Genomic DNA, 13,458 nt, shown 5'->3' with positions numbered 1-13,458 from the left:
AAAGATCTTGATGAAAAGTTAAAGAATTCTTTCCATTGGAGTTCAAAAGGTTCTCAGTTTCTCTTCTTAGCAGCTTTAGATGGTGTTGTCTGGAGTGAAGCTCTACCCTCTGGATTTCTGGAGTGAGAGAGGTAATTCCATATGCAAAATTCCTGGAGGAATTTAGGGTTCAGGCTTAGGTTGGCCACAAGCTCTTTCCTGAAGGCCAATTGGTCTGGAGATTTTAAATCAGTGCACCTCCAGCAAACAGTACTTGCTGGTCCAGGCTTTCAGCCAACCCAGGGGAGATCCCTGGGGTCCACTCATGTGGTGGGGGACCCAATTCTTAGCCTTCTACATCATCTGCTGACCCCACACGTCCTGGTCTCAGGTTCAGTCTTCAAACAATCTCTCCCACCCCACCCTTCTGAGTTCCAGGCCAGATGCATCTCTCCCAGCAGGTCCTGCAAGTGATCAGATTGGAGGGGGAGGGGTAGAACTGGGTGGGTTTCCACAGCCAGTTTCCCTTGTGGAAACCTCTCTCCACTTTGATTTTCTCTTGGTCACTTAAGCACACTCTATGTCAAGCAGTGTGTGTTTACTGGGCCTGTATTTCGAATCTCAGGATTGCCAGGAATCAGTCCCCTCAGCTGCTGACCCCCCACACAGTGCTGCAAAATGGTTCCTTCCTTTGTCCTCTGTACACTGCCTGGAGAGATGGTGGCTTCTTTCCCCACACATGTATCTTGAATATCATGCAGCAAGTCTTTCAGGTTTGCCAGGCAGTGTCCTTGATCTCTAAATGATCCATACCCAGACCTGCCTTGGGCTTCCCAAAAATATAGGTTCCTTTAATTCCCTTATCCCTCCCTATGCTCACAGGGAGAACCACTCTGGTTGGTGTTTCCAACCTCCTGAGTCCCGGATCGGCTTTGAATGTCCAGTTTTAAATTCCAGGAAATTGCCCCCACTATTTTTTGTTCACCCACCTTGCTGAGAAGTTGCCTGTCTGCTTTCTTGGTTTCACTCCACGGAGCAGCCAGGAAAACGACCTCCTCTATTCTGCCATTTTGAAAACCTCCTCTGCCAGTGACTGTTACTGTCCAGCTTGTATTAGGCCAAGCCGTATTCTACAGTCTTCATCTTTCAGGTTTGTTTGACTATCTTGTAGACCCAGGGCCTGAATATCTTTGGGAGGGCACCCTAAGGGGGTGTCTCATGGAGGTTAGGATGGGGTCTGGCCCATGCTGGACAAAATGGATTGAGAAGGGTCCTCAAAGACTCTGACAGAGAGAAAAGCCCACAAGAATTTGGTTTCTCTAAGGTCAACAGGCAATCAATGGGTGTCCCCAAAGAAAGCAAGTCATTGCCACCCAGTGGTTTGGGGGTTTCTCTCACCCAGCACTGGGATTTGTCACAGGAAGAGTATCTGCAGAGAGAAACTATGGCAGAGATTTCAGGAATCCAAGAGGGGGTCACTCACCAAATTGGTGATGGCTGGTGGTGGATGAGAAGTCCATCAATGGGAGTGGTCCTTACTGGAGCTGCAAGAGGGTGAGGTGGTAGAAAGAGAGAAAGTAAGTCTGGGTTGAGGTCAAGAGAAGCCCAGAGGGCCACCCATGGTGGGAACCTCAAACACCAGGCCCAGGTTTTGGCACCAAATATAAGGAAAGAACTGAATGAAGGAAATCAAGAGAGAGGAGAGAAGCTCAACAGCAACACAGGTTTATTCAGGAAAAACCTGCAGAAAGGGGCCCACTGGAGACTGAGACCTGTCTTCCACTTATAGCCTGGGGTATGAGGAAATGGGGGACTTTTGGCATTTGTGGTGGTTAAACCATGATGTAAAGAAAAGACCACCAACTCCAATTTTAAACAAATTAAAGAAAGATTGTATTTTGTGTACACAAGGGAAGCTGATCAGCGGCTGACTCCCCTAACATGGGCTGGAGACCAGCAGTCCCAGCTCCTCAAGGAAGAGATTTTATAGCTTAAAAAGTTGCAAAAGGCTGGGGTGGGGGTGGGGTGGGGGTGTGTCTTGAGAATTTACAGCTAATAGGATTTTGACAAGCATAATACAAAAGCAGATAGTAGGTTAATGATCTAAGTGGCTCAACATTTCAAGTTAGGGAGTAAATTCAGATCCCAACACCAGAATTTATGAGACACCACTGAGGTTTCGGAGAGGGTTGTTATCTGGTCAGGGAAAGCCAGACTTTATGAGGTGCCACTGAGTTTTCAGAGAGGGTTGTTATCTGGTCAGGGAAAGCCAGGCATGGGTGAGTTCAAGGCATGGGCAGGCATTCCAAGCAAGTTTAAAACATAGAAATATTGCCAGGCCAATTAGAAATCCTAATATTTTACAGAAAACAGTAACAGTAACTTTTGACGAGATGGCTCTTGATCTTAAGAGGGAATTAGGCTGGGTTTATCAAAGTCTATTGCTGGGGGGTTGTCAGTGAAGGGGCCTTTAATTGTTACTGCCATTTTTTGAGCTGGTCACTCTTCCATGTTGAACCAGGTGTTTTCAGGATTCCAGTCCCAGGTAACAATTTCTTTTCTTCGCATGATGATGGAGTGTGGTTTGGAGTTTAAGGTCAGGCTGAGTCAGAGTGACTGTGAGGTAACTCTTGCCCTATGATGGAGGATATGGCATTGTTTCAAGTTCTACCTAACAGGTATATGAGAATTAGTTGGGGAAATAGTTTTTTGTTGTTGTTGTTGTTGTTTTGGTACCAGGGACTGAACCCAGGGGTGCTTAACCACTGAGCCACATCCCCAGCCGCCTTTAATATTTTATTTAGAGACAGAGTCTTACTGAGTTGCTTAGGGCCTTGCAAAGTTATTGAGGCTGGCTTTGAACTCGTGATCCTCCTGCCTCAGCATCCTGAGCAGCTGGGATTACAGGCATGCACCACGACACCCAGCCTCAAATATAGTTTTTTTAAACAATATATTTTAGTTATAGATGGACAAAATACCTTTATTTTATTTGTTTATTTTTTTATTTGGTGCTGAGAAAGGAACCCAGTGCCTCACACATGCTAGGCAAGTACTCTACCCATGAGCCACAACCACTGCCCTCAAATACAGTTTTTGTTGTTTATTTTCTCCCCAGTGTGTGGGCTATACTCTCCTGTTACCTTGAGCACCTCATTTTTTTTGAAACTGAAAATTTTAGATATTATATTGTAACACTCTGATACCCAGAGTCTCCTCCCTTCTCTCTATGGCTTTTTTTGGGGGATACCAAGGATTGAACTCAGGGGCACCCCACCACTGAGCCACATCCCCAGCCCTATTTTGTATTTTATTTAGCTTAATGCCTCAGCTACGGTGAGGCTGGCTTTGAACTCCCAATCCTCCTGCCTCAGCCTCCCAAGCCAGTGGTATTACAGGCATTCATCGCCATGCCCAGCAGCTTGTTATTTTTATTTGCTTATTTATTGGTTTAGTCACTGACTGGATTCTTTCAGTGAAGAGTCTATTAACCCCTCTCCAACTCTGCCAGCCATTTTGCCCTGGGGAGACACAGTTTGGGGTATACCCCAGTCACCTTGGGATAACAATGCTTGGGGTAGGGCTCTTCCTCTCAGTGACTGCTCCAGGAAGAGTTCAGTTCAGGCTGACAGCACTTCCGTCCCTCATGGTTCTTTGCTAAGTGACGCCTCCTTTCCCTCACAGTATTTGCATCGTGGCAGCTGGTTGGATGAGTGACACATATCCTTTTCATGGTACCTTCAGACCCACACTAATCCCCACTCAGAGAGGAATTTCATCTTAGGCTGCAGAAGCAGTGATGTCATCTGCATCATCTTGTTTAGTTAAGCTTGTATGACCAGCATCCCAAGGAACAACTGTCCTGAAGTACATGCAAGACAGTCACTTTCTACAGATGACACTAACTTGCCCTAGTTCCCAACATTCAGAGAGAAAGCCAGTGTCCTCCAACAGAATCTGTAAACGGACTTTCTGGCTCGGGCTTGTTCTCACTGTTCCCTTAGTTTGGCTAGGTTTTGGGGAACAGAGACGGGGGGTATTCAGGGACATGGTGTTTCACTGTCCCCTTTTGCAGGGACAATATGCATGCCCAACTGTTAAACTTCACTATTAACTATTGTTTTCAACAATGCCCTAGAACACACATTGCTTTACAAACTAATCAAATTCTGATGCCTTTGAAGGAACAGTTTCTGAGAACAGTGTGGGATATGTTTTCTGGCCCTCAGAAGGGAACTTTCTAGCTATTCTCTTCCCCAGTTCTCCCCTGAACACTAGAGGGCATACGATTTTCTTTCTTTGTGTCTTTCATCCCAACTTCTAGTATTCTTGAGAGCATCCCTAAGCTTGAATTTCTCCAAGCTTCCTTGCCTCACAAAAGTTATTTTGGGAAGAAATGTTAGCCACCATGGGCTTTACGGCCTGTTTATTCTCCCAGGCAAAAAATCTCCAAGCAGGGCTCTGTGGGAAATAGAGAATTGCTCCCTGGTAACACCCAGCTCCAGAGGCTGAGCATTCAGAGAAGACAGAAGAGCAATTTGAAGTCCTCTCAGTTTGTTCCCCCCTGGTATGGAACCATGATCTCAGGACTGGAAACAAGGGTGGTCAGGACTCCCGTAATCTCAGCATGCTATAACTAAAGTAGAGCCTCTTTCCTATGAGTAGGAGCTGGGCAGAAGAGGAAGCCCCCCCCCCCCCTGTCCAACCCAGGACTTAACCTCAGCAACAGGAAGATGGAGACAGAATGAGAAATGCTGATATTCTGATTTTCCTGGGAAGAAATACATCCAACTGGGATCTGGAACAGAAGCAGTCTTGTGTTTGGGGGTATAATAGTCTAGCATGGAGGCTCCATCTTGCCAAATGGGCAGCGGGGAGGAGTAAAATGTCTTGCTTCAAATACCACTGACTTTCATTTCCTACTGAATTGTTATGGTTTAGATATAACTTGTCCTCCAGAAGCTCATGTGTTAGACAACGTAAGAAGGTTTAGAGGTTAAATGATTGGGTTATGAGAGCCTTAACCTAATGAAACTTCGGCTGAAAAACGGACGAGAGTTCGGATCTGTTGCTGTTTCTGCTGCTACAGCTTAGGCTAGCTGCCTGAAGAACTTACCTGGACTGTGATTTAAGCTAGCTGCCTGCAGAACTTACCTGGACTGTGATTTACCGGCACTGTGAGTTAATCTATTGAGACACTGCTTTACCTGGACTGAGACAACAAACTGTAATCTATAACAAATTGTAATTCAGTATCTTTGCTAACAGTGTCATTGCTGGTATAATTTTTCCAAGGGCTTCTTGCATGGAGCCATCAATTGGCTTGGTATTGTGACATTTTGTATCCTCCCCTTCTGCTTGTAGCAGATTATTTATGGTGTTTCTGTAAAAACCACTATGGTCGTTATTTAAATTAAACAAAAGGGGGAAATGTTAGAGTCTGTAAACAAGTCAAAATAACACCTGGCATTTTGCCAGGGGAATGTTAGAGTTCGTAAACAAGTCTGGATGGTGCCTGGCAAAATGCCAGAGGGAGTGGTTTGAGAAGTAACAAAAACAAGCCATTAAGTGTGGAGATTCCTTATTGGTTGACTGATGTATCTAGTTTATGCTAATTAGATAAGCTCTGTGGAATGTATAAATACTGCTCCTGTCCTGCAATAAACGGCTCCCACTCCTGCTGTATCAACGTACACAAGTTATTCGTCACCCCCCGGTTATTTTGCTGCAGCAGCCGGACTGCGGCAATGGTGGGGGGGTATACCTTTGAATATATATATTTTGTCCTTGGTGAGCGGAACTTGGTCTCTGTGCTCCCTTGTTGCCATGTCCTGAGCTGCTTTCCTCTCTTGCCACATCCTTCCACCTCGATGTTCTGCCTCACCTTGGGCCCAGAGCAGTGAGTTGGTCATTTATGGACAGAGACCTCTGCAACTGTGAGCCAAAAAACTTTTCCATCCTCTAAGGCAGTTAGTGTCAGGTCTTTTGATCATGGTGGTGAAAAAGCTGACTAAAACAGAAATGGGTACCAGGAGGGGGGCCTTCACTCTGACTAACCTGCCTATGTGGTTCAGAAGCTCTTGGAAATGAGGAATCAAACTTTCCTCTTCTAAAATTGTTCTCATCAGGTCTTAGGCCACAGGGACACAAAAGCTGACTAAAACATGAATTTTGGTAGATTTTATTGAGAATGCGTATTCATTCATTTATTGTTCACCCATAGGACCTTTCCAAAGACTTTACATGGTAGTTTTTTTCGTTTTAATTTTTTTTACTAGTTTTAATTGAACTGTGTTAGAAGTTGATCTCTCCAATGCTATAGTTATTGCTATTTGTGTAGCTAGGTGTTAAAGATCCAACTATTCTCAGAATATTAATATAACTAGACACACGCCTTTTGAAAATTTGGAGGGAGTACAGGAACACCTGTTTGTCATAACAGCTGCTAAGAATAATACATTTAGAGAAAAAAAAAGGAATGGTAAGTTCCTGGTTTATTTTCCTACTAGATATAAAGACTTACAAAATGATTGACTTGGATAACAAAGAAAACTTATCATTGATTGTGAATTTGTACTTTGATTATAGAGAGAGAAGAACTTTGGGAGCAAATGTGTGGTTTCCATGCATTCCAGGACCACCCTCACTGTCCAAGACCCTAAGAACCCAGAACATGTGAAGTCATTCACTTTTGACCTGGCATATTGGTCTCACAGTGGATTTCAAAAGGATAAAGATGGTGTCCTTATTTCAGCTGATCCTACAAGTAAATTTGCAGGCCAGGTAAACTCCTTTAAGACAATTTCAATGGTAGAAGGTTTTTTTTAAAAGAACATGTTCCGTTATGTTTTGTTTTCTGGTGTACGGTTAGACTGTGAGCACTACACTAATTTTTATGAAAGCATAAATAAATGATTCTGTATAAGATTTTTATTTTAAAGTTTATTCCTTTTATTTCAAGATGAACATGAGGGCCTAGAAATGCAGCTATTGCCTAAATATTTTTTAGACAGTCAAATCTGTTAACTTGCTAATATATTGATATAATTCAAAAAAAAATTACATTTTGCCTCTCTGAGCTAAGCAAAATAAGGAAAACTTGTAAGGCACTCAGTTTAACAACTGAGTCACATCCCCAGCCCTATTTATTTATTTATTTTGAGACAGGGCCTCACTAAATTGCTGAGGCTGGCTTTGAACTCACAATCTTCCTGCCCCAGCCTCCCGAGCTTCAGGGATTATAGGCATGTGCCAAAGTGCCCAGTCTGAGAACCTCTGCTTTATTGAGCATATATTATGTGCTACACACTGTTCTGTCCTAAAGATGCTCACAGATTCATTTGTGGAGAAGGCAAATAAATGCATTCAAATGTTTCAAGATCTGTGATAAGAATATATACATGGAATATGGGATATAATAGGGTACAAAGGAAAGGTGTTTTTTTCTGCACAGAAGATATGGTGGCAGGTTATTAAAAGTATTTTTGGGCTGAGTTTGCAAGACACATTCTGAGGAGAATGTGCCTTGCTTTTGCTGAGGCTGGCTTTGAACTCATGATCCTCCTGCCTCAGCCTCCCTAGCTGCTGGGATCACAGGCATGTGCCACTGAGCCTAGCTAGCTTCCAGAACTTGAGAGAATAAATTTTGATGTTTTAAGCCACCCAGTTGAGCCACTTTGTGACAATGGCCCTAGGATAGGACGTGTGGAGAAAATTTTTAAAAATATCTATTAAAAGTGAGAGAAGGGAACAGGAACAGAGCCTTGGCAACCTGTGGGGACTATTTCAAGCATACTGTAACTGGAATTACCTAAGGAAGGAGGGCCCTTCCCTCCAAACCTTATCATTACATCAGCGGAGGTTCAAAACCCCATTTATAAAAATTAGAAAGTATTACAACAAAACAACTGCAAAGCTCAGACTCTAAGAAGAAGGAATCTCTATTAAACTCAAAGACAACAGAGGAGAAAAAACCAAGACATTAAGCCAGGCATGGTGGCGCACGCCTGTAATCCCAGCGGCTCAGGAGGCTAACACAGGAGGCTAACACAGGAGGGTCACAAGTTCAAAGCCAGCCTCAGTGAAAGTGAAGCGCAAAGTAACTCAGTGAGACCCTGTCTCTAAATAAAATACAAAATAGGGCTGGGGATGTGGCTCAGTGGTTTAGCACTCCTGGGTCTAATCCCCGCCTCCCCCCCCCCCAAAAAAAAAGCACTTATATTTTACATTCAGGAAACACAACTAAGTGCTTTGGAAGAAAAAGCTCAGACAACAGTAGTTACCTTGTATGAAAGTGACTCATGGGTCTTGTGTGTGGGGGGAAAAAGCTTTCATTCTACATCCCATGTTGTGCCATTTTTATTTTTTGCCATATTCATATTTTAGTTAACTGTAAAATTTTCAGTGTTTGCAAAGACCATGTAAGTTTTTTTTCCCTTTGGATCACGTCCCAGTGAAAAAAATTAAAAACGTTTGATTAAAAAAAATTTAATATTACTAAATGCATCAAAGAGCCTAATAAGAGAATGATGGATTAACAGGTCAAAACCTGAGAGGAGCCTGGCGACATGGCAACACCTGTAATCCCAGCCACTTGGGAAGCCAAGGCAGGAGGATTGTGAGTTCAAAGCCAGCCTCAGCAAAAGCGAGGTGCTAAGCAACTCAGTGAGACCCTATTTCTATTAAAATACAAAATAGAGCTGGGGATGTGGCTCAGTGGTTGAGTGCCCCTGAGTTCAATCCCTGATACTCCTGCCCCCCAAAAAATGATGACTGAAGTTTTTCCAAATTTGATGGAAGCTGTAAACCACAGATCCACGAAGCTTAATGAGTCCTAAGTAGAATTAAGTAGGTGGAAAGTCATAATGAGTTCTATTTTAATTAAATTGCCATAATCCAGTGATAAAGAGAAAAATCTTAAAAACAACAAGAGAAAAAAAAGAGAAACAGGAAGAATGGCAGCAGCTATATCATCAGAATTAAGCAAGCCAGAAATCAGTAGAGTGACATCTTCAAGTATGGAAACAAACAAACAAGGATTCTATACTCCACAAAATTATGTTTTTTTCTAATTTTTAATTTATTTAAAAGACAACTGATAGCTGACTGTGGTGGTGCATACTTGTAATCCGAGCTGCTCAGGAGACTGAAGCAGGAGGATTGCAAGTTCGAGCCTAGCCTCAGCAAGTTAGCAAGACCCTGTCTCAAATTGAAAAATAAAAAAAGCCATGGATATAGTTCAGTGGTAGAGCATCCCTGGGTTCGATCTCAGGCACTACAATTGATCAGTCAATCAATCAACCAATTAACTGTCAACACAAAATAATAGCAATGGGGTTTATAACATACATAGAAATAAGTTATGATAATTACACCCCAAAATGAGAGGTAGTAGAGTATATTATTTTGAGATTTTATCCTATATGTGAAGTGATATAGTATCTGAAGCTAGGATATTTTAAGTTGAAGAAATACATCCTGACCCTAGAGCACTGGGTCTCAAACTTTTTGATTCATGATTCCTTTTTACATTTTTAAAATGTTTTAGGACTCCCAAAGGGCCTTTCTCTTTGGGGGTTTTATCTATCACCATTTATAGCATCGGGGTTGAATGTCATCTCACAGAAGCCATGTCTTTTCAGAACCTCAGAATGTGACCTTATTGGGAAACAGGGTCAGTGCAGATGTAATTAAGATGAGGACATACCCAGTATGGTAGGCTCTTAATCCCAAACGATTGTGTCCTTAAAAGGACAAGTGGGTGACTCAGGCACATAAATAGAGGACCAAGTGAAGACAGGGATTGGCGTGACACAGCTGCAGGCACAGGAATGGCAAAGGCTCCACCAAAACCCACGGGGGAGGCTTGGAACAGGTCCTCCCTAATACATTCTAGAAGGAATCAACCCTCTCAACATCTGGATTTCAGAGTTTCAGCTTCCAGAACTATTTTTTCGGTGCAGGGGGTACTAGGAATTGAATTCAGGGGCACTCGACCACTGAGCCACATCCCCAGCCCTATTTTGTATTTTATTTAGAGACAGGGTCTCACTGAGTTGCTTAGCACCTTGCTTTTGCTGAGGCTGGCTTTGAACTCATGATCCTCCTGCCTCAGCCTCCCGAGCTGCTGGGATCACAGGCATGTGCCACTGTGCCTAGCTAGCTTCCAGAACTTGAGAGAATAAATTTTGATGTTTTAAGCCACCCAGTTGAGCCACTTTGTGACAATGGCCCTAGGATAGGACGTGTGGAGAAAATTTAAAAAAATATCTATTAATCTAAACATAAAAATTCCAATATTAGTTAATATAATAATATGTAAAATAACATTTTCATGAAAAATATTTTTTTAATCCAAAATAATACAGAAGAAGGCAGCATTGCTTTACATTTTTCCAAATCTCTATAATGCCTGGCTTCATAAAAGACAGCTGGATTCTCCATCTTACATGTAATCTCCTACAACATCACATGCCATGTAGCCCCTGGAAAGTTCCACTGTACCCTCCACTGTACCATTGTGAGAGAATGCCAATATGAATATGATAATAAAAATCTCAATTCACAAACCCCTGAGAGGATCTCATACATCCCAGGATATTCCTTCAGATCTGCTGCCCTAGAGTGATCAAAAAAAATAAAACAGGGGCTGGGGTTGTGGCTCAGCGGTAGAGCGCTTGCCTCGCACGTGTGAGGCGCTGGGTTTGATCCTCAGCACCACATAAAAACAAATAAACAAAGGTATGTGTCCCTCTGCAACCAAACGTTGTGTGTGTATGTGTGTATGTATATATATACATATATATAAAATAAAATAGAAATATAACTAACTAATGAGTCAACTGTTGGAAAATATAATTATGAAACACTCTCAATCCAAAGGATGGCAGGAAAAGAGTGGGGTGGGGAGAGAATATGGGGTGAGTAGAATACAGATAACAAGACAGTAGATTTAACGCCAACCGTCTGAATTATTACAATAAAAATAAATAGTTCAAACATGCAATTAGGAGGCAAGGATTGTTAGATCAGATAGAAAAAGCAGGATCTAATAATATCTGCCTACAAGAAACCTGATTTAAATATAAAGAAAGAAATAGATACATACCATGTGAACACTAAGAAACACAAAATGAGGCTCTCTCCCTCTGGGCATGGCCCACTTTCTCCCTTGAATACCTCTTCCTTGTTTTACAGCAGAAGGGTCTCTCTCTTGATATGTATGGACTTTCCTAAATAATCCTGTTTACCCTTTGACTGGAGCAGGCTGAACTGCTTTTCTGTCACATATGCCAGGAACCCTGCTGGTCCTATGGGAACGACTTGGACCCTTCTTCAGAGACCTGTCTTCTCCCAGGACACTACAGTGGTTCTGTTGGCATGGAAATATAGACGAGAGGATTCACATATGAGAGAAACCCTGCAATTCTTATTTTCTGAGTCTGGCTTTTTTTTAAATTTTTTTTTTTTTTAATATGGACAGCAAGCCTTCATTTTTTTTTTAAATTTTTTATTGTTGGTTGTTCAAAACATTACATAGTTCTTGACATATCATATTTCACACTTTGATTCAAGTGGGTTATGAACTCCCACCTTCACCCCATACACAGATTGCAGAATCACATCAGTTACACAACCATTGATTTACATATTGCCATACTAGTGTCTGTTGATGCCTTCATTTTTGTTTGTTTATTTTATGTGGTGCTCTGCCACTGAGCTCCAGCTCCAGCCCCCTGGCTTTTGTATGATCTCCAGTTCCATCTGTTTTCCTGCAAATGACATGATTTTGTTCTTTATGACTGAATAATACTCCATCATGTGTGTGTGTGTGTGTGTGTGTGTGTATCACATTTTCTTCATTCATTAATCCATAATTAGGCACCTAGTTATTCTATAACTTGACTACTGTGAATTGTCCCACAAGAAATATAGATATGTAACAGGATCCCCTTCGTGCTTTGAATATAACACTTGCTGTCTGCCACTGGCTTATTTGGAAACACATTCTTTTTTTCCTTCCTCTTCTCCATTTCTCAGCTGTGGGAGAAGGAAGATGAACCTTCTTTTCATCCTAATTTATCTATCCTTTGACTCATGGGCCACAGGAGTGAGGGAATCCGGACTTCAGGGCTGTCGTCTGCAGGTCTGAGAAATGGCTCTCTCAAGACTACAAATGATTCATGACTCCTGCCATGGCATAGCAGGAATATGGCCTTTTAATCCCTTCTTGAAAGGCCTTCTGTTTCCCCTGGCAGCTAGAATCACAGCCTTTGGCACAGGAGTCCCCTGTGTTTCTCCTTTGCTAGCAAAGCAACAAAAAACTTCTTTTTCCTTTTTCTTACAAAAAAAAAAGAAAAGAAAGAAAGAAAAAAGAAAGACGCTACATTTACACCACACAAAATGGACTGCAGAACAAAAATGTTTCATGAGGATAAAGGAACCGTCTCTTTAAGAAGACATAACTACTCTGAATGGGCGGGCACCTAATAACTGAACTTCAAAGTACATGAAACAAAAAACCCTGAAAGTGGAAGGAGGTGTTTGGTGATTTCATACTCCTATCCTAGTAATTGATTTTTTAAAAACCCCAAATCAGTAAAATTAGAGAGGACTGGAACAACACTGTGAACCTACTTGATGATTACAGACCTCCTGCCACACCCCTTCACAGCAGTACACATTCTTTTCTTCTCCCACTTTCCTCCATTTCCTTCTTCCTTCCTTTCTGTACTGGGGATTGAACCTAGAGGTGCTTTACCACGGAGCTACATGTCCAGCCCTTTTTATTTTTATTTTGAGACAGGATCTCCCTAAGTTCCTGAGGACTATAACTTGGGATCCTCCTGCCTCAGCCTCCCAAATCACTGGGGTTACAGGTGTGTATCACTGTACCCAATTGTACACACTCTTTAAGCACATATGCAACATTGATCACAACAGGTCATATTCCAGATCATAAAACTGGTCTCAATAAAAGATGACCGAAGTCTCAAAAATGTATTCTCTGACCAAAATAGAATTAAACTAGAGCCGGGAGCAGTGGCACACGCCTGTAATCCCAGCAGCTTAGGAGGCTGAGGCAGGAGGATTGCAAGTTCAAAGCTAGCCTCAGCAATAAGGAGGAGCTAAGCAACTCAGTGAGACCCTGTCTGTAAATAAAATACAAAATAGGGCTGAGGATGTAGCTCAGTGGTTGAGTGCCCCTGAGTTTAATCCCTGGTAACCCACCTCCCGAAAGAAGTAACAGAAATATATTTGGAAAAATTCACAATGACTTGGGAAATGACAAGTCTTCTATCCATAGGTCAAGAAAGAAATCATAAGGAAAATTTCTGTGGGTTAAATGTGTTGCCCCAAATTCACATGTTGGCAATGTTATCCCCAATCCCGAGTGTTGAGAGGTGAGAATTTTTTTTTTGGTGGTTCAGGGGACTGAACCTTGTGAATGCGAGGGAAGCACTCTACCAACTGAGCTCT

The 13,458-nt window shown here is 42.2% G+C and overlaps 1 protein-coding gene across 1 annotated transcript in view; it reads left to right on the top strand.

Moving 5' to 3' along the window:
- Positions 1–2,548: 2,548 nt before the first annotated feature.
- LOC124085056 (kinesin-like protein KIF28P) overlaps positions 2,549–13,458 on the top strand; it is a 63,349-nt gene continuing 52,439 nt past the window's right edge. Inside the window, exons 1-2 of the mRNA XM_046432540.2 lie at positions 2,549–2,602; positions 6,568–6,762. Coding sequence (XP_046288496.1) covers positions 2,549–2,602; positions 6,568–6,762 — 249 coding nt within the window. The remainder of the gene's footprint in view (positions 2,603–6,567; positions 6,763–13,458) is intronic.

This window comes from Marmota monax, unplaced genomic scaffold (genome assembly GCF_021218885.2).
Source record: "Marmota monax isolate L192 unplaced genomic scaffold, Marmota_monax_Labrador192_F-V1.1 WCK01_AAM20220418_F8-fsc00090, whole genome shotgun sequence".
NCBI classification, from domain to species: Eukaryota; Metazoa; Chordata; class Mammalia; order Rodentia; family Sciuridae; genus Marmota; species Marmota monax.
This window is presented reverse-complemented; position numbering and strand designations above follow the sequence as displayed.